General features: G+C 40.5%; 1 protein-coding gene across 4 annotated transcripts in view; it reads right to left on the reverse strand.

Moving 5' to 3' along the window:
- zbtb16a (zinc finger and BTB domain containing 16a) overlaps window positions 1-23814 on the reverse strand; it is a 241474-nt gene extending 217660 nt beyond the window's left edge. Inside the window, exons 1-2 of one of the 4 annotated variants that reach the window (XM_074671823.1) lie at window positions 23606-23814; window positions 19374-20701 (exon numbers count right to left, since the gene is read on the reverse strand). In XM_074671823.1, coding sequence (XP_074527924.1) covers window positions 19374-20611 — 1238 coding nt within the window. In that variant the 5' untranslated portion in view covers window positions 20612-20701; window positions 23606-23814. Of the gene's footprint in view, window positions 1-19373; window positions 20702-22564; window positions 22683-22870; window positions 22969-23605 lie in introns of those variants that run through there. The other 3 variants (XM_074671824.1, XM_074671825.1, XM_074671826.1) reach the window with 3 other exon arrangements.
- Between the last annotated feature and the right edge of the window lie 811 nt (window positions 23815-24625).

The raw sequence follows: 24625 nt of genomic DNA on the forward strand, positions 1-24625 counted from the left end.
CAACCCCCTCCAAACCAGCATCACAACCCCATCCCACAGACACTTTAGCCTTTGTCCCCGTGTGAGACTTGGGAGCAGGGAGGGACAGAGGGAATGTGGAGGTGGGGCTACGGGCTGAGACCAATCACTCTGACAAAACGCAGGATCAAACTTCGGCTTCAAACGGCATCAAAGCTCAACCAGAGGGAGGATAATTACACTTCACCTCTTTCCATATCGGTTACGTTTGACTGACTTTTCTCTTCCAGCTCCACCTGGGCGCACAGTTCATGTACAGTACGTAATTTTCTAAATCCAAAAACATATGAGTGTTTCATACTTTTATTTGATCAAACAGATTGATTAATGTCAGACAACATGCTTGAAAGATTATTTTCAGAAATCTTTAGACAGTAAAAAGGCCTAAAATGATTTAAATCTGAATCAGCTTCTGGTTTCACCTGTAAGAAACATAAAGTTTATACACACTCAGACAGCCCACAGGGAATAAAAAGTCAGTAAGTAAATAAAAGCTGTGGAAAAAGCGTAACGTGGAATTTTTGATTGCATCTTCTAACTCCTTCCCTCCTTTGTGGCATTAAAGTTAAACAATGCAAATTGCAAAAAAATCTGTATTTGGTCAAATAAGTGTTTTTAACTTTTGTTTTCAGTCTGATCCATAACTATGAAATAAAATATAAGTTAAAAAATTAAATTAAATAAAATATATAATTTTTTTTAAATGAATTAATTTAAAATATATTAATTAATTTTATATAAATTTTAAATAAATAAATTGAAAATAATAAATAAATGAATAAATAAATTTAAAATAAATAGATAAAAAAATAAATATAAAATTCAAATAATTAATAAATAAAATAATTAAACAAATAAAAAAAAAATGGTGATTGGTTGATTGCATCGTATAACTCCCTTCCTCCTTCGTGGCATTAAAAGTTACCCAATGGAAATTGCTAAAACTTTGTATCGGTCAAATAATTGTTTTTTACTTTTAACTTTTGTTTTCAGCCTGGTCCATAACTATGAAATAAAATAAAATAAGATAAAATATATATATCAAAAATATATATAATTACAAAATAATAATTAAATAATTAAAATAATTTAAAAAAAAGTTTTAGAATACACAAATTAATTTTAAATAAATAAATTTTCAATGATACATTAATACATTTAAAGTAAATCAATAAATTTTAATTAAAAATAAAATAAAATAATGAATAAATTAAATAACTTAACAAATAAATAAACTCAAAATCCAGGTCAAGGGTTTTTTTTTTTTATGTATGAGTAAGAGTAGCTCAGCTCCCAGCCCCCAAAGCCCAAACTAACAGAAACAGGAAAACAGATTTTAATGTGGAACCACTTCCTGTTTAACTCTTTTTAATTAATTCATTCATTTTTTTTATTTAACCTTTATTAACCTGGTTGGTCCCATTGAGATTTAAAACCTCTTTTTCAAGGGAGACCCGGCCAAGACAGGCAGCAGCCAAAATACAAAGTTACAGACAGAAAACCCAAGGTTATGGATTAAAATCATATTCTAGGAGTCAACAGCTCCAACAACCGAGCAAAAACACCAACATCTTACAGAATCTGCCTCCATACTTTTCATTTTAGACTTTAAAAAACACAGAAACAGTGGGGAAGCAGACCAAGAGCTTTCTTATAGATGAAGATGTACCAATGAGTGAGCCTTCAGGTCGCCAAAGCGGGCCATCCAACCTGAGTACAACTCACAGTGAGTCAGAGGTTTACAGTTATGGACCATATGGAGACACTGTGCTGAGGCATGCATGGACAAAAGACCTCTATAATCTACACCAGGGTTGCAGCAATAAGACGCTTCTTTACATTAAAAGACCTAACTCAGCTTTTACGAATCCTAACCTATGAAACAACCTCTGCAGAGCTCAGCAGCTCAGCGTGCCGTCTCTGCTGCTGCACGTGGATTTCAAAGAGAGTCTGACAAACCCAGATACTCCTCAGATCATTTAGGCCAGCCTTACCTTTATTCGACGGGACAGCCGAAGATGGAGGACGGGCCGGGGGAAGAGAGCTGGAGCTGACGGCTGCAAAGAGCTGAGGCTGGATATCCTACTGAAAACTGCTTTGTGTTAACTAAGGTTTTAAACTGCAGATTTTTACAGAACAGCCCTTTAAAGTTAATAAGTGATTCTGAAAATAATAAACCATAAGATTGAAATTATGAATATTTGATATTTCTCTCTGGAAGATTTAAAACATGAGGAAAAATATCAAATTTGGTTGGTGATGACAAAACGTCTTCACACCCTCATCCTGTCAGTCCCCGGGGTGTGTGTGAGAGAGGAAGAGGAGTCAGAGAGACCCAGAGAGATAGAGAGGAAGGTTTGGGGTCAGAGGCTAAGTGAAATATATCCCCACTCTGAGGCTTGCAAGGGAGAGGATGCAGGAAGCTGAGGGCCAGAGATAAGGGCACAGACGTGGGCGATAAGCACCCAAACACCTGTTAGGAAGCTGCAGCTCCTCGCCTCCGACCAGCACTCACAGGAGGCAATAAAACACACGCAGGGAAGGACGGGGAGGAAGGAAAAAAAGACGCTATATGGACAAAACCATCAGAGAGAAAACTGCTGCTGTAATCTGCTTCTCCTCTGCGATAGGCGCAAACTGCAGAGGGTTTCTGCTGCACGTACGCCGGGCATAAAACCCCCTTCCTGTTTTACACCATGCTTAATGGCATATGGCGGCAGCCTCCAGCATCATTTGTAAGGTCAGCGGCGAGACAGGAGTGGCAGAAATGATGCTGTTTGAGTCATGACATGTCAGAGGCGCCCGCTTCAGTGATCAGTCCAGGAAATGGAATGGCTTTTTTTTCTCCTCTTCCTCCTTTTACTATCCCACTCTCCGCTCAGGGCCCAGGGACAAACAGACAAACACAAAACAATCTGAGAGCGGTCAAGAGAGACCTTGGAGACGCTGACAGTCGGGCAGTAAACACCAAAGAGAGGATTCATAAGGCGTCAGAGCTGAGGGAGTAATGACTCTCACTTTCTAACACCTCGTCCAAGCCAACGTGGTGATTAGAGCTCGACTGAAGACGTCAAAATCAAACAGTCGGCGGTCGACGTATGAATGAGTGTCATCATGGTAAACACTTACGCAACTGTACGTTCATCTTTCCATCAGTTTCTGAAACACTGAGCCAGATCAGACACAGTTTACCACCAACAATCAACGTCAACATCTCTGATTCCTCACAGTTTGACAGGAATTAAAGAGACGAATATTTCTTTATGGATTAAAAGGATTTCATGTAGAAATCAAGCTCCATCGAGCGTTCAAATCTGTGGTTATTTTATCAGTTTCTTTAAAACACAGTGTCCTTCACAGGCTCACATGAGCAGGAAAAATGAAGCTCGGGTTCAGCTCGTGCTGTTTCAGATTTCTATCATTAACAGTGGATTAAAGACGACTGGTTTCAGCATCCTGCTCCAGTTTGGTTTGTGCCCAGTGGTTACAAAAGTGAGGGCTGGGACCTTGTGAGGGGTTGTGAAACCCTGGTGAGGGGTTTTAACTAATATGTAAAGTAAAAAAAACAATTTTTGTACAAATAAAAACAAAAAACCATGCAAACAGATTTTTTTTCACATTTCTTTTGTTTAGCAGACTCTTTTGCCCAAAGTGCTGTACAACAGAGGCAAGAAATTTTGGCAGAAGCGAAAACCTTACTGCGACAAAGTGCTCCAAATTATTTGGCGGCAATTCTGAGTCAGAATTTGGATGTTTTTCTAAAAAATAATAATAATAAAAATTATTTTAAAAAATAGGATTTTTTTTTTCATTTTGACTTTAATCTCAGAATTCTAAGTTTAAAGTCAAAATAAATAAATAAATAAATAATAAATAATACAAAATAATAATAAATAATACAAAAATAATAATAAATAAAAATAATAAATAATACAAATAATAATAAATAATACAAAATAATGATAAATAATGATACATAATAAAAATAAATAATACAAAATAATACAAATAATAATAAATAATACGAAAAATAATAAAAAATAATAAAAATAAAAAAAAAATGGATTTTTTTTTTCCAGTGGCCCCAGGTTGCTGCCATTAAGTGCAAGATTTTTTTTTTTTGTAGATGCGGAATAAAGTGTCTATACCTTTCCACAGTTAATCGCTGCAAAAATTCGTTTAATCTTTAATAACATTTAATGATCAGGGCTAAATTTTCACTAAGAGCTGGGTATTGGTAGGTGAAGTTGGCAGGACGACAACTGTATCAGAGGAAACAGCAACTTTTGCACAAAGATAGAGAATCAGCTACTTTAATTAGATCAGTTTTTTCTTTTTGTTTTTTGGTCACTTACACGATCATCAGGGTTCAAAAATATAAATTAGGTCAGTTGTCTGTTTGAGTTTCCTGTGGATAAATAAATGGAAGACACCTCACTTCCAGACAGTGACTAAAATTACAGGTAGTCTCATTTCCCCTCAAGTAGGGATGTAAAATATCTTGTACTTTCTATTTTGTTTGTTTGTTTTTACCATTTCTGTCTCTTTTTGGATCCTCTCATTTGTGTATTCTCACAGCAGGGGGTTGGTTTTGAGGCCACAAGCTGAAAAGTACTGTACATTCCTTTTTGTCACATTCATTATGTAAATATTGCTTTGTTTTGTAAATATACTTTCTTGGTCCTTATTGCGAACTACTTTTCATTTACTGTTTACTTATGGCACACTTTACCTATTTTATGATTGTCTACTTTATGACCTCATTTGTAGTGTATGAAGAGCAACTGGTGACACCACATATCTCCCCCAGGAATTATTGAAGTATTTCTGATTCTGTTACCAAAACATTACAGTTTCATTTTAGCAAAATTTTTCCTCTTTAATCCAAAACTTACAGGTTTACATTAAAATTAAGTGTCACATAATGTGAAGATAAGAAATGTATTAATGAATAACCAAGAGAAACTGTAGCACAGAGAGGAAAAAAGGCTATTAGCTTATAGGAAGTCCACCTGGTAGAAGGGAGGGTGACGTCATGTGTTAAACTTTGTCTGAATATCTGCATAAAATGACGTTTTTATCCACTCCTTGTTGAAATGGTTTGTGGAAAACTCCTGAGGGACTTTGCTCGACACTTTAAAGAAACTGTCCACAGCCTGAGGCTCAGCTGGAGAAGTATCATAAACTCTAATTGATGCTAATGCTTTAATGCTAACTTTTTCAGGGGTAAATAATGATGCTTAACTGCACCAAAACAGGGCCAAATGAAGATCAGTTTGGTTTGACACTAATGTTGCATAATAGTTTTAAGGATTAATTACAGAAAAACTTTATTCAGCTTCTTTTAGCCAAACTTCTGCATTGATCAAATTCAAAGAAATGTAGAAAGTTTGGTTAAACAGCTCTGAAAACCCTGTACACACGTAGCTGAGTTTATTCCTGGAGTGGCTGTGTTTTCAGCCATCCTCACCCTTCACGCAGACAAATCTCCCTTCAATTGAAATCAACCCCCACCTCGCACGCAGCCTGTGAGAGGGGGCCGGCCTATCCATCATCAGCTCTCTGCCTGGAGTAATCTCTCTGGGCGTCTTCGGTCAGCAAATACATAAATCAATTATGGTTTTAAGCTTTATGCCATGATTTACCCAACTGATCCCTCCTGGATTACAGCGCAGCTTAAAACGTGTCGCTCGCCACTAAAGCCTCAAGTCGCCTTGACATTCACTGCACTCCTGCCACGACGCACACACCAAGCAGCACGCCAGACGCCACGGGTAAAGATCTGAAAGCGTGTGGAGCTGGGGCTGACAGGAAGATGGGCTGCTGATGAGGGTCGTCGTCTAATAACACGCTGGATTCTTTGTTTCTGACCGTGTTAGATAAAACTGATGACAGTTCTGGTCCTGATGGGAGACTTGTTGACCAGCCGAGTGATGAACATGAAACACGTCTTGGTCTATTGCTCTCAAACTTAGCAGGAAATAAGAAAAGAGAAGAAGAAGAGGAAGGAAAGGGAACTTGAGTTACACGTGTTTTTCAACAAAATCAATCAAATGAATGAACTTATAGATTTCTTTAAACCAATTAGCATCCATGATAGTTGCTAGGAAGCTTTAACCAGGGAAAGAAGCAGCATTATTAAATATTTCAATTATTTTGTAAAAATAATCACGGCTGAAATTTTAAGATGTTTTCTAGTTTTGTCATATCAGGGATGTCCCAATACAGCTGTTTTGACTTCTGGTCTGATTTTTTCACGATATGTTTTGCCAAGACCGATTGGATACCAATAACTACGTTTTCAGACCCTTAAAAATAATGCAACCAGTTTTACATATATATGTTATTTTTGATTTTGCTTTATATAATGAACTGTATTTCAATAAACTTCAAGGTTATAATAAAGAACTAAATAACAAAATAAATAAATAAATCTGAAATAAAATTAAGTTAAATTGAATATAAAAAATAAAGTAAAATAAAATAAAATAGAATAAAATTAAATTAAATTAAATATAATAAAGTTAACTAAAATAAAATAGAATAAAATTAAATTAAATTAAATATAATATAATAAAGTAAAATAAACTAAAATAAAATTACATTAAATTAAATATAATAAAGTAAAATAAAATTGAATCAAATATAATACAATTGAATAAAATAAAATAAAATAAAATAAAATAAAATAAAATAAAATAAAATAAAATAAAATTGTATTAAATTTTATTAAAGAATAAATTAACAAAGAAATCCTGAATAGTTTAAAATTAAAAGCCATAATACAACTAAATTTTATTGTAAAAATGTGAAAAATAATCCATAGATTAAGACGGTTCCTTCAAAAGTGCTGGCGCTTAACTTTGAACACAAAAAATACTGACCAGGAAAGTGCAGAGTACAGGGAGATTATCAGCAGCCGTAAAGCGTGACAGTGCTGAAAACACATAAAAACTGGATTGGTCCCAATCACATCACAAAATCCGATGCCATCCAATCCTCTAAAAGCAGCCATATTGGGCGCTGATACCAATCAGTGTATTGGCTCAGGACATCCCTAATCGATATCACAAAGTTGTAGCAGTCACTCAAACCTCCTCCCACATTCACAGTGATTACAGCAGCAGGTAATTTCTATTAAAGCACCGAATTTGCATTCATATTTTGCGAGCTGTTAGCTTCTCTCATTTCCATTTAAGTTCCCAAAAAGGAACAAAATGTGCAAAACTGCTCCACACGGCTGGTTTTTGGAGCTTATTTATTATGAACACGACATGAAAGTGAGATGGATTTCATTTGAAACACTCAGAAGTTTATTTCAGCCTCCATTAGCCAATTTAGCCTACCGTTAGTCATCATGCTAATCAGATTTAGCATGCTATTTGCTAATTTGCTGTAACCTGGACTCGTTTAAAGTGATTCAAAAGTTGTTTCTGGTGCTTTCTGGTGCTGCTAAGATGAGTTGTCAGATATGAAAAGTAGTTTGAGCTTGCTGAGCGTTCACCTGTTGAGCTATCGCAGCTCCATGATTGGTGCTGGATTAAAAGCTAACACGGCGCTCCTCTCGCCACCGTCGTCTCTACCTGAGAGCTCCTTTGTGACAGGTGATGGTGGAGAAGAATGGGGGGTAATTTTTATGAGCAGCTTCTTAGCGGGCTGGTATCACTCCACCGGGGCCCCTTGCCAATCTCTGGCGAACCATTCAAGTGGCAACAAAGAGGCTAATTAGAAGCCCTCTCTCTGGAAGCCCGCGGAGGGCTCTGGTTTGATACTTCCCAGGGAGGCTCGGGGGCCTCTGAGGTGGCGGTGGCAGCTTTTTCACACACACTCATACACACATGCGCGCACACACAGGACATTTGTGAGCACACTTGGGTTGGCCCTTTGGCTCTCGCACATTTGCTCATTGTGGCCATCCTCCCTACGGTCTGCCAGAGCAATAGAATCAGAGAGGGGGAACCGACACATCTTCTTTCATGTGGCGGGGACCCAGAGAGGGGATGCTAATGGGATATCGATGGGATTAGAACCCAGAGCGTTCAGGAGCAGGAGAACAGAGGCAGGGCTCCATGAACTAGAACTAAAACCCACTCAGCTCTGAGGCCGAATCATTCTAATACTATTGACTTTTCCTTTTTTTAACGTCCACAATGATGCATGCGCTTTAATACAGTAGAAAAAAAAAAAGTCAGATGAAAACAAGCTGCTGAAATCCAATCGCCGTGTGTTTAACGGGAAACAGTGGCACGAGCTGATCCCCCGCCAGCGCACAGCAGCTTCTGCAGGCAGAGATACACATCAGGAAGTTACGGCCGATAACACATTTGCATGTCACCTGATAACTGGCTGTAATTAGTACTCCCCTTGAGCCCCCCTGTTCACAACACAACACAACAAAAAAGGAAGGAAGAAAAAAACACAAACCCACACATGGACACACACAAGGCCAACTTCCAGTACAGTATGTTATCCTTATCCCTCCCTGCAGACCACAAGGCCCCCACAGGGACAAAAGATAGGGGCCTCAGTGTGTTCGTTTCATAGCAGCCCCTGCCAGACCGCATCAGCAAAGGCCACGTCTGCCGAGCGCTGCTAGCCACACAGAGGCAGCTGGTCGCACCGAGTCAAGCTGCTAACTTTTATTGCACAAGCGCCTCCCTCGGCTCTTATCTCTGGGAGGGAGGGGATCTAACCAGCTTTGCCCCTGTACGTGCTCCCCCCAAACACACACATCTCTTTTTCCTCCTCCCAGTCCAAATATCATCTCAGTTCCTCCTCCGAAGCAGCTCCAGCAGGTAGAAAAAAGAGGAGTCTCCACCTTGTGACACAGCGAGACTGCCTCACAACAAAATGCTTCACTTATACCTGTGTTTCTGTGTGTGTGTGTGTGTATCTGTGTGTGTGTGTAGCCCATTCCACATGATGTAGCCCCCTGTGTTAAGTCTTTAATCGATACATCTCCCTATCCTGACAGTGAGGACAGAGCCCAGATCTGAGATCAGAGTGATGGCGGTGTAAATCTTTACGGTTCAACCAGAGCCTTTTAAAGCCTGTCTATAATTGGGCCTCAGCCAGCAGCTGCCTCGGCTGCAGCTATCTCCGCGGGCCCGGTCAAAGCACGGCTCCTCGGGGGCATAAACAAAACACCGCACCTCCAATAAGAGCAAAAAAAAAAAAAAAAAGCACCTGTGAGAGGATAAAATGGGAGACAGCGTGGCAGCCAGCCTCCGTGTGTCTGTGGTCCAGACGTTTCTTGGAGAGCAGTTTTTTTGTGTGCAGTGAGGCTTTTTGTGCTGTTGGGTTATTACACCAACATGTACTGTACCTCTGAGTGCGAGCTGGGGAGACTTAGCTCGCTGAGTGATTTCAAATAGAGGGTAATCCACTGCCTGGTAATGGATGCTTTGTTGCCGGGCTCCTTTCGGGAAGCTGGAAATGCTCTCAGTTTTTACAGGTCGGGATCATGCTCCAGACGCTGCTTTACTCTGAGTCATCCTATGTCAGACCAGGGTGAGACGGCGTGTTTGGACATCTGACTGCTTCCATCAAAAGAGGGAATATTAACCATCAATCCTCTGATTTTAACATCACAGAGACAAATCTCTCAAGGTCAAACAGAAAGCAGCTCTAACCTCGCTGTTACAGATGCAAACGGTAGAACATGGATCACAAATTTACAGATATGCACGCTGATGATCAGAGTACGATCAATCGGACGGTTTTGATCACGATAGCATCGCAAATTCGCTCTTCAGCTGTCAGAGCCATCCGTCTCACAGAGGTCAGAGAGAAAAATAGAGAAACACAAATAAAACTGGTTGGATTCAAAAGCATTTTTAAACTTTAAACCTTCAGAGATGAATAAGGATGCAGAAACCAAAGGTGCTTCTGAAATTGTCTCATTTAAAGGTGCAATGTGCGATTTTTCAGCAGAGTTGGGAAGATTAAAAGATAGCGTCATAAGTGTTACTATTTGTGTTTGATCATCAAAAAATGAGAATATTTAAAGGCTAACTTAAAGATTAGGGTCTGCAGGAGTTTTGGTGACTTGTCAGTAAACACAACAATCCAAACTGGGCTCAGTGCCAGCAGCAGCGCACACCCACAATTTCCAACCACGACTATGTGAACACACTCACTAGCCCAGCAACCACCTGTAGCATCACGTTTCTACATGGGAGAGACTCGAGAGCTGTGTGCCTGAATTAGCATGTTAGCACAGGCTAATCACAGGTATTTGACACATACCTGGTTAGCAGAAAGCTAACTCGCAACGCCCTTTGTTCAGAGTGAGTGAAAGTGGAGCCAAACTTCACCTTTGTTTAGGAAAAAGCTAAGCAACACGCAAAGTCGCTTGCGCTCTATGATTGGCTGAGGTAACCATGCTTACTCTCTGCCAAGAAATGTCCTGAAACAACCAAAAAATCCACATCCAGGCTGAGGAGGGGGCTAAAGGCAGACACAGACACTGACACACATGTATAAAGGCCCAGAAAAGACAATTGAGTAGGATTATTCCTGCTGTAAAAGTTGACTTTTTATTTTTTGGGGGGACGCTTCCTTTAAGATGAGCCTTTTAAATACGTATAAAGGGTTATTCCCCATATTTTCTAGCATCGCCATTTTTTGCAGGAGCATAGAATTACAACACAGATGCTGAAGATGATGACTGTGGTTGTTGTGCACTAAAAGAAATATTAAATGCAGTTTTTGTTTGCTGTGCCTAACCCAAAAAGTGACTAACAGGAATAAAAAATAAATAAATAAATAAATAGATAAATATATACATATATAAAATAAATAAATAAATAAATAAATAAATAAATAAATAAATAAATAAAATAAAGAGATAAATTTAATTTAATTTAGCTTAATAAAATAAATAAATAAAAAATAATTAAAAAGTATTAAATGCAGTTTTTGTTTGCTGTGCCTAACCAAAAAAGTGACTAACAGGAATAAAAATAAAAATAAATAAATAGATAATAAATAAAATAAATGAATAAAATAAATAAATACATAGATTGATTTAATTTAATTTGAGTTAATAAAATAAAATTTTAAAAAATAAATTAAATTAAATCAAATAATAAAAAAAAACACTAAAAATTGCTGTTTACCTGAAAGCAACCTGAAGCTGGATTTAGCTGTCAGCAGGTCAAGATCTCCTGAAGTCAGTGTCTATAAATCTTAAATGTTTAGCAATAAGAGCGTCCATTTGAACCCAGTGACTCTGCTGCTCGCGGCTCAAACCTCCATAAAGAAAGCAGTGGTTAATGGTTGATGGCGAACCACAGCACACAGGTGTCAATGTGTAGAGAAACCTTCCACTGGCCTCACCTCAGCATGTAGGGTCTACATATGTGTGCACATACATCGTTATCACCTGCACCAAACGCCGCGGGCCGCTATCTCTGCTCAATCTGCTCTTGGTTTACTGAGGAGGAGTGCCAAGGGTTATCTGTCCCACTCTGATATGCACAGATAAGAGCCTTGGGCCCACTGTTTAAACACCTGGGGCCCCGGGTATTAGAGCGCCCTCCGTCCCCCCCTTCGCCACAAAGGGAGAGGAAATGGAAGAGTGCGCGCTGGCTGCTGCTGCTGCTGCTGCTGCTGCTGAGGAAATGTGTGTGAGAAGTAATGAACGCGTGAGAGCGTGCGCGCGTGGAGGTTAATGCAGGCCTGATTATTTCCAACCTTGTCACTCTGCACCCTGATACTTTAACCAATAACAAACATATCTCCGCTGAAGGAAAACAGAGAGGAGCTCCTCCCTGATGCACAGAGCGGCGGCTGCTCCACGAAAGACAGAGAGAGGCATTGATGCTTATCATTAATGTTTAACGGCTATATGCTGGAAAAGCGCCTCTTTAAAACAGGCTCTTTTTCACTTATGTGATGTACATTACAGCGAGGGTCAGTCATTTGCATGAGAATGGACGATTAAGTGAAAGAGATAAACCCAAGGCTAGTTCCCGTGAATTGGATGCTGTGTTTGGAATACCAAGCAGTGGAGGTTTTTTTTTTCCTCTTCCTTTTCTTTCCCCTCCCTCCGACGCAGAATTAGCCCCGTGCATCATGCATGTATTCCCAATAATCGCTCAGGCCCTTCCTGTGTTGATTATTTTCTCAGTGCAAGGGTTACTAAAATATTGCTGTAATCCTGCCTCCCTGCAGCAGCGACAGCTCTCACCCTGGGCTTCCTCCAAGGAATAAATCTGAGGCTTGTCAGCAGGAGGAGGAGGAGGAGGAGGATCAGAGGAGTGATGTGGAGTAGTTGCTGTTGTTGGATGGTATAGATGAACTGATTAAATGTTGTTCACAGAAACTGATTTATTACCCATGAGGCTAAATCGTCATACATTTCAGGAATCCTCAAAGTCAGAGAGAGTTTTGAGGCTGCTGCTCAATCAGTGTTAGCTCCAAGTTTCAACATAATTGTCATGAAAGGATAAAAAATAAGAGACACCATACCTCTCATTTAGGGAAAAAAATAAAACATTTTCAAAGTCTGATCTCTGTTTCGATCAGAAGTTTAATTTGTCCAGTTTTTCAACAACAGAGTGTGAGTTTTATGATATTTTGAGAGCTGTATAAAGTTTATATTTCTCTACACTTGATAAAACTTTTCTAATGGCTAAAGATGACAACACTTTGCACAATTACGAAAGGGAAGCTGGGATAAGGATATCAGTGGAAGTTTTGGGAAGAAATTTGCAAGTTTCAGTGTTTCTGGAAAAATATAATCAGATACTTTCAGACGCCATATTGAGAAAAAACCAAGAACCAAAGTCCAACAAATCATTTTTATTTCTTCTGGGCTTTTTTTGTGGGAGGATATCCACAAAACAGTTGAAAAATTAGTCAACACTTAAAAACTACTGGTATTTATCTAGGTAATGTTGTTTTCTTAAAGAAAAGAGCAGGGGCGGAGTCATGGGTGGGTCCAATGGTCCCAGGCCCACCCCAAACTTTTCTTTGGACAAATAAAAATCTTTCTTTTTTTCTCCATTAAAAAAAAAAAAAAAAAAAACGGTATTTAACCTCTTAAGACCTGAGCTTTTGTCTGGTGTGCGATTTTTAATTCACCTTGCTATTTGGGAAAAGTAAGACCTAACAAGAATAATGACAAAACTTGGTCTTAGTACAGGAAGTTTGATTATTTGTGTTATGAGTTTTCTATTAGTTGTTTGTTAGTAGTATTATTTTACTTAAATGCATTGGGTTTTTTTTACTGAAATTGGTGTAATGTGAAAAAATGAAGTATCATGTGTCTGAGTGGCAGAAATGTAATGTCCACATATGTGGACGCTCGGTCTTAAGAGGTTAAAGAGGAATATTATAACGTTTTGTCACTTCACATTCATTTTGTTATTGTTAGGTGTCCTGTTTTCATAAAATGAGCCAAGTTTGGCTAAATTTGAGCCTGTTGGTAAAAAAAAGTTATGACTCTTTCAGCCTTATGTTACACTGATAGGACTAGAGGAAGATTTTAAGAAAGACTGTGGATTACTGTATTTTATTTATTGGTTAATGTTGCTGCTCTTACAGGCTATTATACATGGAAAGCTGAGGCGGCACAGCCCATTGGTGGTGATTCAATTCAGAGTCATTACCGTCTGATGCACTAAAATGTTATAAAATGCCATCAAATATTAAAGGAACAAAAAATAACCAAATCAACCATCTCAGCATGAATTTCCTTTTTCTACAGATGTTTGGTAACACCACTAGGGATGGGCACATTTCACATTTGAAACGATATGGTAGCGATGCCCGGTGGCTGGTAATCGATATCCGTACTCAATGGTACCAATTTACAGTACTTGTGTGTGTTAATGTGGTAAAAAATATCAATTTGTTTAAGAAAAAAAATCTCAACTCTTTTCTATTTAACATATTTATTCTTCAATATATAACCTTGTAATGCTGTGTTCAAGTCCAGTATGGAAAATCTCCTACTCTTCCACTCCCTCACAGTCACAATGATGTGTTAAGGTACCTAAACATGGTACCTTTTGATTCTACATGAATCAGTAACCTGGTATTTTTGACTGAATTTGGTCGATACCTATAAAAGTTCCTTATTTGCCACCCATCCCTATACACCACGATGCCAAATTTAATCCATATCCACAAAATGTTTCTGGTTCTACTTTTCAAAATCCTCAAACACGACATCAGCGTCAGTTAATCTGAAAATAAACTGTGCTGTAAGAGTCAGAAAATGTTGGATTTAATGTATGTTTCATCACTACAGCATGACTCCTCGAACCTGTCAGCCCTCCCTCGTATTTATTGATTTCTATAAGTGACGTAAACATAAGTGGGTGTTGTATAGGGATGGGTACCAAATTAGATACTTCTATTGGTACCGACCGAATTCTGTAAAAAGTGCCGGTACCAATTCACATAATACTAAAAGGTACCATGTCAAGGTACCTAAATGCATCCTGTGACAGTGAAGGAGTGGAAGAGTAGGTGGTTTTCCATAATGAACATGAACACAGCATTACAAGGTTATATATTGAAGAATAAATTTGTTTTATTGAATTTTTTTAATCTAATTATTGAACAAATTGATATTTTTATCACATAAACACAGAAAAGTACTGAAAATTGGTACCTTTGAGTACCGGTACAAATTGCCAGGTACTGGGCATCGGTACCGTATCATTTCAAATGTGAAAGGTTCCCATCCCTGGTGTTATATGAAGCTTTAAAATGTAAACGGTAATAAAGAATATGAACAACGGTATATATTTCAAAAGTAAGTAAGATAAATATAAAAAAGACTGGAAAATTTAAAAAACTGGGAAATAAAAGAATTATATGGAAAAAAAAAGGAATAGAGCAGTGTTATTTGACAACAAATTGTCGAAGTGAGCAAAATGTCAGCAGAAAATCTACATCTCTATCATCCAACACTGCAAACACTGAAATCTTATCAAGTGTTTTTGTCTTATTTTCAGTAGAAAATGTCTTTTTAGACTCAATCTGAGCCACATTTATCTGACCAGTCCAGGAAAATGACTTGTTTCAAGTTATTTAAAGACAAAATGAGGTCTGAATTGCTGTAACAAGTTTTAAAAAAAATTGCCAATGGAACAAGAAGTTTCAAGCACAATTTTCTTATTCCATCCTCATTTTTGTCTTTAAATAGCTTGAAATGAGACATTTTTCTGGACCGACCAGTTGAATGTGGCTCATATTGAGTATAATAAGACAGTTTTTACTCAAAACAAGGCAAAAGCACTGGATAAGATTTCACTTTTTTGCAGTGAGTATCTAATTTGTGAAGGGGGAACAGCATCAAGCAAGCGTGACTACATTTTTAGGAGTTTGTACCAAAGCTCAAACACAGAGTATCAGTCTGTGCTGGTGTTTGTTGGTGACTTCAGGACTTCAGGAGGACTGAGACACTAAATTCATACAGGAAATGAACATTTCTGCTGCACTCACCCTGACAGACGCTCACACACGCAGACACCTCAAACCGGCGACCTGTGCCACATCTGGAAACAATTACACTCATGTTTGACTTGACCTGCCCGCTCCAAAGTGAACTCTGCCAACTTTGAGTTTTTTATGTGTTTGTTGCAGGAGCAGCGGTGACCCTGACACGGTGGCTGAGGGGAAATGAAGCGTAATTAGTCGGAGGGAACGCGACTCCGCTGGGCTGAAATAAAACATCTTGTATTAACATCAAAAGAGTCAGGAAGCCTGACAGGCTGGAAGGAAGATAGAAACACAGAGGCACGGACTTGATATGCTATCAAATGACCCGCGCTGGAATTTGTGAGGACACGAGGAGCGTCTGAATTATCAAGCATCTCACAGCAGAGCTTTCATGTGCGGACGGCAAAGCAGACAGAGAGTGATGCAATGTTTGATTTCTACACTTCAGGAGGCTGTCAGGACAGCGCGTACAATATTAAACAGTGTCGTGTCGGTGTATCAACCAGGCTAAATTAACCCATTAGTATGCTGTGGGGCAAAGCGGGAAGATCAATGCATGAAACGGTTTGGAAATCTCCTTTGATACAAGATTTCCCAGCTTGAGCGGATTGATGAAATTCCTCTTGAAACACAGGCAACCATTTCACACGCCAGACTTTTCTCAAGACGGAGACGAGAGCAGCCTGTCCTCAATGAGACGGGGTCTCAAAGACAAGCTTTGGTTTCAAACTAATAGAGAAGAAAACGGATCAGAAAAGTCATAAAATTCACTTTTTACAGTTTCTTAAATAGGGATCGACTGATTATCGGCATCGATATTTATCATTTTGAAGCATATCAGCCACAGCCTTTAAAAAAAAAAAATTGGATATGGATCAGAAGGGGCACAAAATTCACTTTTTACAGTTTCTTCAATAGAGATTGACTGATTATCGATGCCATTTTTTTAAAGTTTTGAAGCATATCGGCCTCTGCCTTTAAATAAAATTTAAAAAAAAAAGATACGGATCATAAGAGGCACAAAATTTACTTTCTACAGTTTCTTAAATAGAGATCGGCTGATTATCGGCGCCGATATTTATCATTTTAAAGCATATCGGCCTTGGCCTTATATTAAAAAAAAATTACGGATATGGATCAGAAGAGGCACGAAATTCACTTTTTGCAGTTTCTTCTGTGGGGATTGACCTGGCTGATTATCAGCGCCCATATTTTTTATCAGTTTGAGGCATATTTGCAGAGGCCTTTTTCTAATACAAAAAAAAATACATATACAGATCACTAAAGGCACAAAATTCAATTGTTACAGTTTCTCAAATAGGAACCGACTGATTATCGGTGCCAATATTTATCATTTTGAAGCATATCAGCCTCAGCCTTTTTTTTAACAAAAAAAAAAATACAGATACGGATCAGAAGAGGCACAAAATTTACTTTTACAGTTCCTCAAATCAAAACTGATATTGGTGCCGATTTTTTTCATATTGAAGCATATCGGACTCTGCCTTTTTTTTTTTTTTAAATATGGAAAGGGGTCAGAAGAGGCACAAAATTTACTTTTTACAGTTTCTTATATGAGATCGACTGAATATCGGCGCTGATATTTGTCATTTTGAAGCATATCAGCCTCCGCCTTCTTAAAAAATATATAAATATATGGATATGGATCAGGAGTGGCCCAAATTCACTTTTTGCAGTTTCTTTAATGAGGATTGACCCGGCTGATTATCGGCGCCGATATTTATCATTTTGAAGCATATCGGCTTCTCCCTTTTTTTTTTTCAAACTGATAAGAAATTTAATTTAAGACTTTGTCATTTTGGCAATTTTTTTTTTAGAAAACTTGATTTGCTGTAGAAAACTTTTAGGAGCTATTTATTTTTAAAATTTTCAATTTAACTCTATAAGCTAGCTGCTGAGCCTGGGAGCTGTTAAATAAACATATTCTTTAAAGTGTTTCAACAAAGTTAAGAGTTTGAGTTTGTATTATCCCAAAATTTGACATCAATATTTTCACTTTTCATGCAAATGAATATCGGCTCCAAATATCAGATATCGGCTTCCTTGACGACTGATTATCGGTATCGATATCGGCCTTAAAAAAAAAAAAAATTATATCAGTCGATCTCTATTCTCAAATCTCTCATGATGAAGGCCTCACATTTGGACCATTTCACAAACAGCTGCCAACTGCACAAACTGAGAAATAACACAGAGTAACAGTGTGTGTCTGTGTGTGTGTGTGTTTGCTAACAAGGACACTTCTCTTTTAGCTGAAGCTATTGTGTAATATCTCAATGAAAGAAAACACTGGGACAGGTTGAGACTGCAGCTCCGGCTCAAACACACCACCAAACCAGCTCAGGACTGATGAGGGATGGGTGACGGGGTTCAGATCCTGGAGTGAACTTTAACCACGAGCATTCCTATTGATTTACGCAAACACTACGGGGTGAGAAGGTGGCCTTCGAGTAAGACAAAGGCCAGGCGCAGAAACGCTGTGACGGTGCAAAATCAACAAAGACGTGATGCAAGTGCATTCCTGGAGGGGTTTGGACGATGACTGGGACGATTATGACAGAGGTGGACAACTGATATTTAAGTCTCTTCAACCTTTTCTGCTTTTTTTAATATCACAACTGTAACAGCACTACATCAGATATTACAGACTTTTTTTCAGATTCCTGCAGGTTTGATTTTCAGTTCCTTTTTTTGTCTGTTTTTTTCCTGTTCTGAGATCGTAGAGTCGTATTTTCCTGATATTCTTCTGCACTCCATTTTTAATGTTGTGTAATTTATGGATGTTTAATTTAAACCCTCTTAACTGTATTTTAACTTTTAAACTTTATTCCTGCAGAGCATTGATTGGTTGGAGCCACACAGCTCCTCTTATAAAAGATGGCTTTAAACATTTGTTTAAAAAAAGTCCATGACTGAAACGTCACAATTAAGTTTTTACTTCTGGAAGTTGGCTTAAAGTGTGGAAACTTTTTCCTGATATTTTAGACTTTACTGGCTGTATCCAAACACTTTCAGAGCCAATCACTTTTACATCAAATATGCTCTCTTCCCATCACTGTATTTCATCCGTTCATCAAATGATCAAAATAATTAAAGAAATTCAAACAGGAAACTGCAAAAATTGAATTCAAAGGAAGTGTTTTTGTTCTACTTTAAGTAAACATTGTCTTATTATATTCGATATGAGCCACATTTAACTGAGAGATACAAAAAAAATGTCTTTTTTCAAGATATTAGGAACCAAAATGAGGTTTGAGGAGCTTGTGACAAGTTTCTTAAAATTAGAAGCAGATTTTTTTGTCTTGTTACACACACCTCAGAGCTCATTTTTGAACTCGAAATAAAACACTTTCCTGGACTGGTCAGGTGAATGTGGCTCATATAAAGTCTAAAAAGTCATTTTTTACTGAAGAAAAGACAAAAACACTTGATTAGATTTCTTTTTTTGCAGTGAAGGGGTGAGCGTTTCTGCAACACCTCAACAGGAAATGCACTAAGAGTAAAAAACAGCATCTTGAGTCAAACTTCCAGGCTGCACCTCCTCGCTTAGAGCTCAGGTTCAGCTCTCACTTCCTGTGCTGACCATCAACGCCAACTACCAAGCTGAATAAGCCCCTCCCCTTCACTGTGTGTGCTTCAACAGGCACCTGAGCGAGCGGTGGATCTCTGGACCCAAGCCAGACGACAGATAATCACACAAAGATATGAGATGACAAACCAAACAATTCAAGAATCTTCCCAAAAAATGTCAAAAAGACACATTTTCCCATCGTTAAGCCATGAAGATCCAGCATTTAATGTCTAATCTCAGCGCTCCACATTTAAAGAAAACGAAACACCCAGCGAGTCCCCGCTCCGAAGTAAAAACTTCTTACCTGTGTTGCTCCACAGCTTCGTTATCTGGTAGCTCTGCGCCGCACACATTGCACCGCTCCTGGTGGTTCCTGCCTTCCTGTTTCATGCCCACCGCCAGCTCCCCGAGCTTGCTGAAGAACTCTCTCTGGATGAAGCTCTGCGGCAGGAGGCCCCCGTAGGCGCTGAAGTCCATGGACATGGCCAGGGCCGGCGACATGGGGAGAGCGGACGCCATGGACGCCGGCATCGACATCATGGCTTCTGACTTGTGATTGACGGGCAGGGAGTAGAGGGAGGCCAGGTGCTTCTCCGTCATCCCCGCCATCGCTTCCAGGCCCATCTGGCTGACCTCGGCCTGAGGGTCGCCCATGCCTTCGTCGCGGCCGTACTGGAGCCCGCGAGCGCTGGTGATCACGCTGCTCCTCGTCGGAGTCCCGGGACCATCCCGGTTCCTGTCCTCCCCGCTGCGCTCCCCGTTGCTGGAGGCGCTGGACTCCATGTTCTGGGGGCTGTCGTGGCCGTTGCCGCCCATGTCGACCTGCATCATCTCGGTCTTGACCTCGGTCATCAGGTGGTGGGAGTTCCCGTGGATGAGGTGCCCGCCTCCGAAGCCCTGCTGCAGCAGAGACTGCCCGATGCTCATCAGGCTGTCCACGGCGGCTTTGGTGGGGCTCAGGTTGGAGACGCCGAAGGAGGTGGAGACAGAGGGGCTCTGGTCCACCATGCCCGCCATGATGGAGGCGTGCTGGTTACCTGACAGGAACGGACTCTCCATGGAATGCTTTTTGGAGTTCTTGGCTCCATTGTGGCCTTTGCGCTCGTCGTCCTCCTCCGTGCTGCCGTCGTTCACGCTCACCTCCACGTCGTTCTCGTCCGAGGACTGGATGGTCTCCAGGATCTTGAGGCATTGCTCCTCCAAGTACTCAATCTCCAGGATCTCTGCTGCATACAGGAGGTCGTCCAAGTCCTCCACCTTGGCCTGGAGTGTGGCAGTGTAAGCGTACTCCAAAATCTGCTGAAAAGTCTTTGGTGAAAGGAAGTCCAGGGTGTAGTGCTGGCTGCTGCGGTGGAAGAGGATCTCAAACATTTTGCTGGTGCAGGCCAACACAGTCCGGTGAGCGTGGAACTCCTGGCTGTCCACCATGATGACCACGTCGCACAGGGTCCCGGCCAGGCGCATCTGGTTGGCCTTCTGCAGCAGGGCGGTGGGGTGGTTGGGGTTCTGGAGCTGGATCATACCCATCTTAGTTAAATCCATTATGTCGATGCAAACCACGAGGCCGACTCATGAGGCTCGCCTTCCCCCGCTCAGCAGTGTTTTTAGCTTTCTTTGTAAACACGGTGAAATCTAGACGGAGAGGCAGAATGAAAACACAATCAGATCTGATGCGTTCTGATGCAACCGCAAAAAATCCACTCATCTTCTGCACCATCAAATCCAACAAAAATGACGGATTAGTGAGTTTTCCTTTGGAGTAACATTCACAAACTGCATTAACATAAAACCAGGCTTCATTCTCAGAAAATCAGACAATCATTTTGAACATTTTAGAGATATAAAAGGAATCAATGTTTCAGTTAATTCAGCCGCTACCCCGTTCTGTAAACAGCAAATGAATTCAGCGGATGGTAAACACTCAGAGCTGAGGCATTGTTCCTAAAATCAGCGGAGAGTATTGACTGTAGGTTTCTGAAGGGAGACAATTTGCGAGCCGTCAGGCAGGCTCACCCTGCATACCAATCAGTCCAACATATGTTATGTTAAGGAGATGTCTTCATTTGCTTATCTGATGGGGATGTACACACAGTTTAACAAGTGTGAATTGCATTTTGCGTGCCTCACAAAGAGCGTCAGCAGCCCCTTTTTCTGAAATTAAATAGCATCTTACTCAGTATTCCCATCACAGACGGGAGCAGAGAGCAGCGGCCAGAAATGGATGGAAAGGAAAGGAAAGGAAAGGAAAAGGAGGACGAGGCACAAAACGCTGCAGCACCAAACACCCTCTCTGCCACTAATGTCGAATATACAAATAAATGATCGGCTCCGTGACTGGACTGCTGCTAAATCAGGGAGCCGAGCTCAGGAGGGCAACATGTTGCTGCACAGAGGAATCAATTAACAGCACATCATATCTTTTTGAGGATCTCTAAATCCTCGAAATGAATGAATAAACGACAAATGACAAACAGTTTGATGTTGCACTGACTTAAATCTTTCCAAGAGCGTCTTTTAACCTGATTTTTCTTGAATTGATGTATTTAAATTTAGGGGAAGGTTAAAAAAAAGACACATCCTCACTCCTTATTTCCTCATTTTCTCATCTCATAAATGAGCTTAAAGCTTTTTTTTTGTGTTAATCTTCAATTTCTTTTAATTTTTTAAGATTTAGATAAGAAAAAGGAGAAGTTTCCTCTCTGACTAAGAATGGCACACACACTCTTCCTCTCTCTCTCTCTCTCTCTCACACACACACCGAAAAAGAAGATTTTTTTTTTTAAAAAATTAAATTTGTTTTCCCTGTTTCTGAAATGTGCAGGAAGTTTGCACAAAGGATGATGGGAAAAAAAATCCGTAAACAGCCTGTTTTGATTTTTTTTTTTTTTAATTTTGGAGTCTTTTGGTTTTCTTGATCCAATCCATAAATGAGGCAGGTAAGGATGGAAGCACCGCCTCACAGTCAGCAGAGGTCATACCTAAAACCAGAGATTATCTTTATTACAGGTGCGATTTATGGCCCCGTAAACGAGCCATGCCTGACGCGCTCCGTGGGCCATCAAGGCAAACTGTGGCTTCACCGGGACGCGATGTAAAGTTGCTGTTTGCAGACTTTATCGCGCCTGTTGGCTCTCTATTAATAAAAGCCCCGCGCTACGTGCGTCTAGACAGTGTTAATATTGGCGAGCTGCAGCAGACAAATTATACAGCGCGCTATGCATTATGCAAAACATCACGCACTACATTAAGTACATTAAGCCGGGAGAGATTTTCTCAGTGCACGGATGGGAAAAACGTAGCCCCGCTGACAATAACCAAATTAGGCCGACTTCACAGAAAGGCAGCATAATCAATCTGATCACGAGTTGTCTGCCGTAGCGCGCCTTGGCGACTCAGAGCCACAACAGGAATAAACAGCGTTCAATATTCCTCACCACGACCCGCTCTGACACACACACAAATGTGGAGAAAAAGCAAAATGGTTCAGCGTCTCACAGGGGGCACAATCAGGGACGTGGAGCGTGCGGGGAAAAGTGAGCACGAGACGGACAGCTGCCAGAATCCCCTCGCGCCGATTCGAGCCAGATCCACGCGCAGGCAGGTGGACTTTGTTTGAGCAGGGATGAAATACTCAAATACTGGCTCTTTAAAACTGACAAAAAAGGAGGGATGAGCTACAGGAAGGTGCGCGAAGGATAAAGAGAGGGAAAGAGTGAAAGGAGGAGGAAGAGGAGGAGGGGGGAGATCAGACAGTCTCGATAACAAATCAATTTGCCATTGCATCTGTTTCCAGTTCCCCACCTCACAGACTGCTCCGCGTGCTGCTGCAAGCCGATTATTGGGAACCAATCAAACATCCAGCTGCCTGTCAATCAATCGCGGTGTGACTGTGTGTACAGTGGCACAGAGTGGGGTTGTTTCTCAGATTAAACACCAGTGTCCCCAGCACTCATCATGATGTCATCACGGCTAAATGAGCCACACTGGTGCGTGTGGAGACACAAGGACAAGGCAAAGAGTGTCGCTGCCTAAAAATTGCATAATTTCCACCAAAAACGAGCAAACGCGATGTCTCCAGTAAAGTCACATGGAGCGGGGCGTCATATGTTGTCTGGCTCCCGGTGAAACAGCCAGACCTCACGTCCTCTGGCTGCGATCTCCAGCATACTAAAACCCAGACCGAGGCAGAGGCAGAGGGGGTGGGGGGTTACGTCAACCTTAACATCTCTACATTAGACCACCGTGCGTTAATGCAAACTTCAACACCTTGCAGAGCAATCAGGTAAACACTTGTTATCATCCAGCACTCCGGTGCGCAGAGCCAACTTGCGTGCCAAAGTCGCGTTTGCTGCTAACTTCAGCATGAGGTTGAACGGGGACAAGCGGCACGATCCCCCCAGCGCTGTAAACGCATCAAAACATCCACATGGTGAATGAAAGTACACAGAGAAAACAGTGGTAGACGCATGCAGAGTAGCGGGTCTGGCACTTGTCGCCGGGAAACTGCAGCTGCGTTTAGCCCGGTTCGGTACTCACCTAAGTTGCACGTTTTGATTCCGTATAGTGTGGGGGAGTGGGGCTACAGCATAGTAAGGCAGTTCGCAGTACCCGCTCTCTCAACACGCACTAACTCCTTTCTTCTCTCGCCTTAGCAAATCAACACGGCGCTGACGTCAACGCAGCCAGTCAGCCAGACGAGCAGCAGGCAGGCGGGCAGCCGGCGCGGCGCTCCAGCCCGTACAAACGCTAAGAAAGTGAGACACCTAGGGGGCTGTCTCATGTCAAACGGCTGTGTTACAGTGTTATGGCAGTGAAAGGTGAGCGACACTGCCCTCCCTCCATCCCTCCCTCCAGCTGTTTGGATGAAACATACAGCCCACGGTTCTTCTTCCCAAACTCCGGCTCCATGATTCAGCGGCCCTACACTTCAAGACGAGTATGGATACTCCACAAACCCCCCTCCACTCCTCCTCCTACAGCTACTTTAATCCATTCACTGAATTTATGAATTCAAGAGGCAGAGCAGCACAGGTGACTTTACAGGTGAGCTGAAAATCAGAAGCTGATTGCTTCTGTCTCTGAAGGAGGATCAATTCAGAATGTGCATTTTTAATAAAAAGTCCTTTCTATGATCACTTTTCTATTTATTTTCAACATGAATGACAGGAAAACATAAAGATATGATACAATATTGAAGAAATCTGCAGAAACTCATGGTCATGTAAAGTTAGCTTAACAATCAACAGGTGAAAGTCTTTATGCCTGATTGTTTTTGCTCACTTTAGCCTCCTCTTTTCTGATTGGTCCTTCTTTTTTTTACACTTTTATTCAGCTTTGCTTATTTATATTTACAAATCCAGTGAATAAATCATAGTCATAACTTAACAGGGAATTATTTACAGTTCAGCAAACATAAAAACTTTATAGACAAAATTCATTGCAACATCTACAGCCACATAAAGAGGAGATTCTTTAAAGATAGAAGGGAATATTACAAAAAGAAAAAATATAAACATAAAGAAAAATAATTTAAGAAATAAAGAAAAATAATAAAAA

This window comes from Halichoeres trimaculatus, unplaced genomic scaffold (genome assembly GCF_033239565.1).
Source record: "Halichoeres trimaculatus isolate MK-OKI-2021-1 unplaced genomic scaffold, fHalTri1.1 fHalTri1_scaffold_6, whole genome shotgun sequence".
NCBI lineage: Eukaryota > Metazoa > Chordata > Actinopteri > Labriformes > Labridae > Halichoeres > Halichoeres trimaculatus.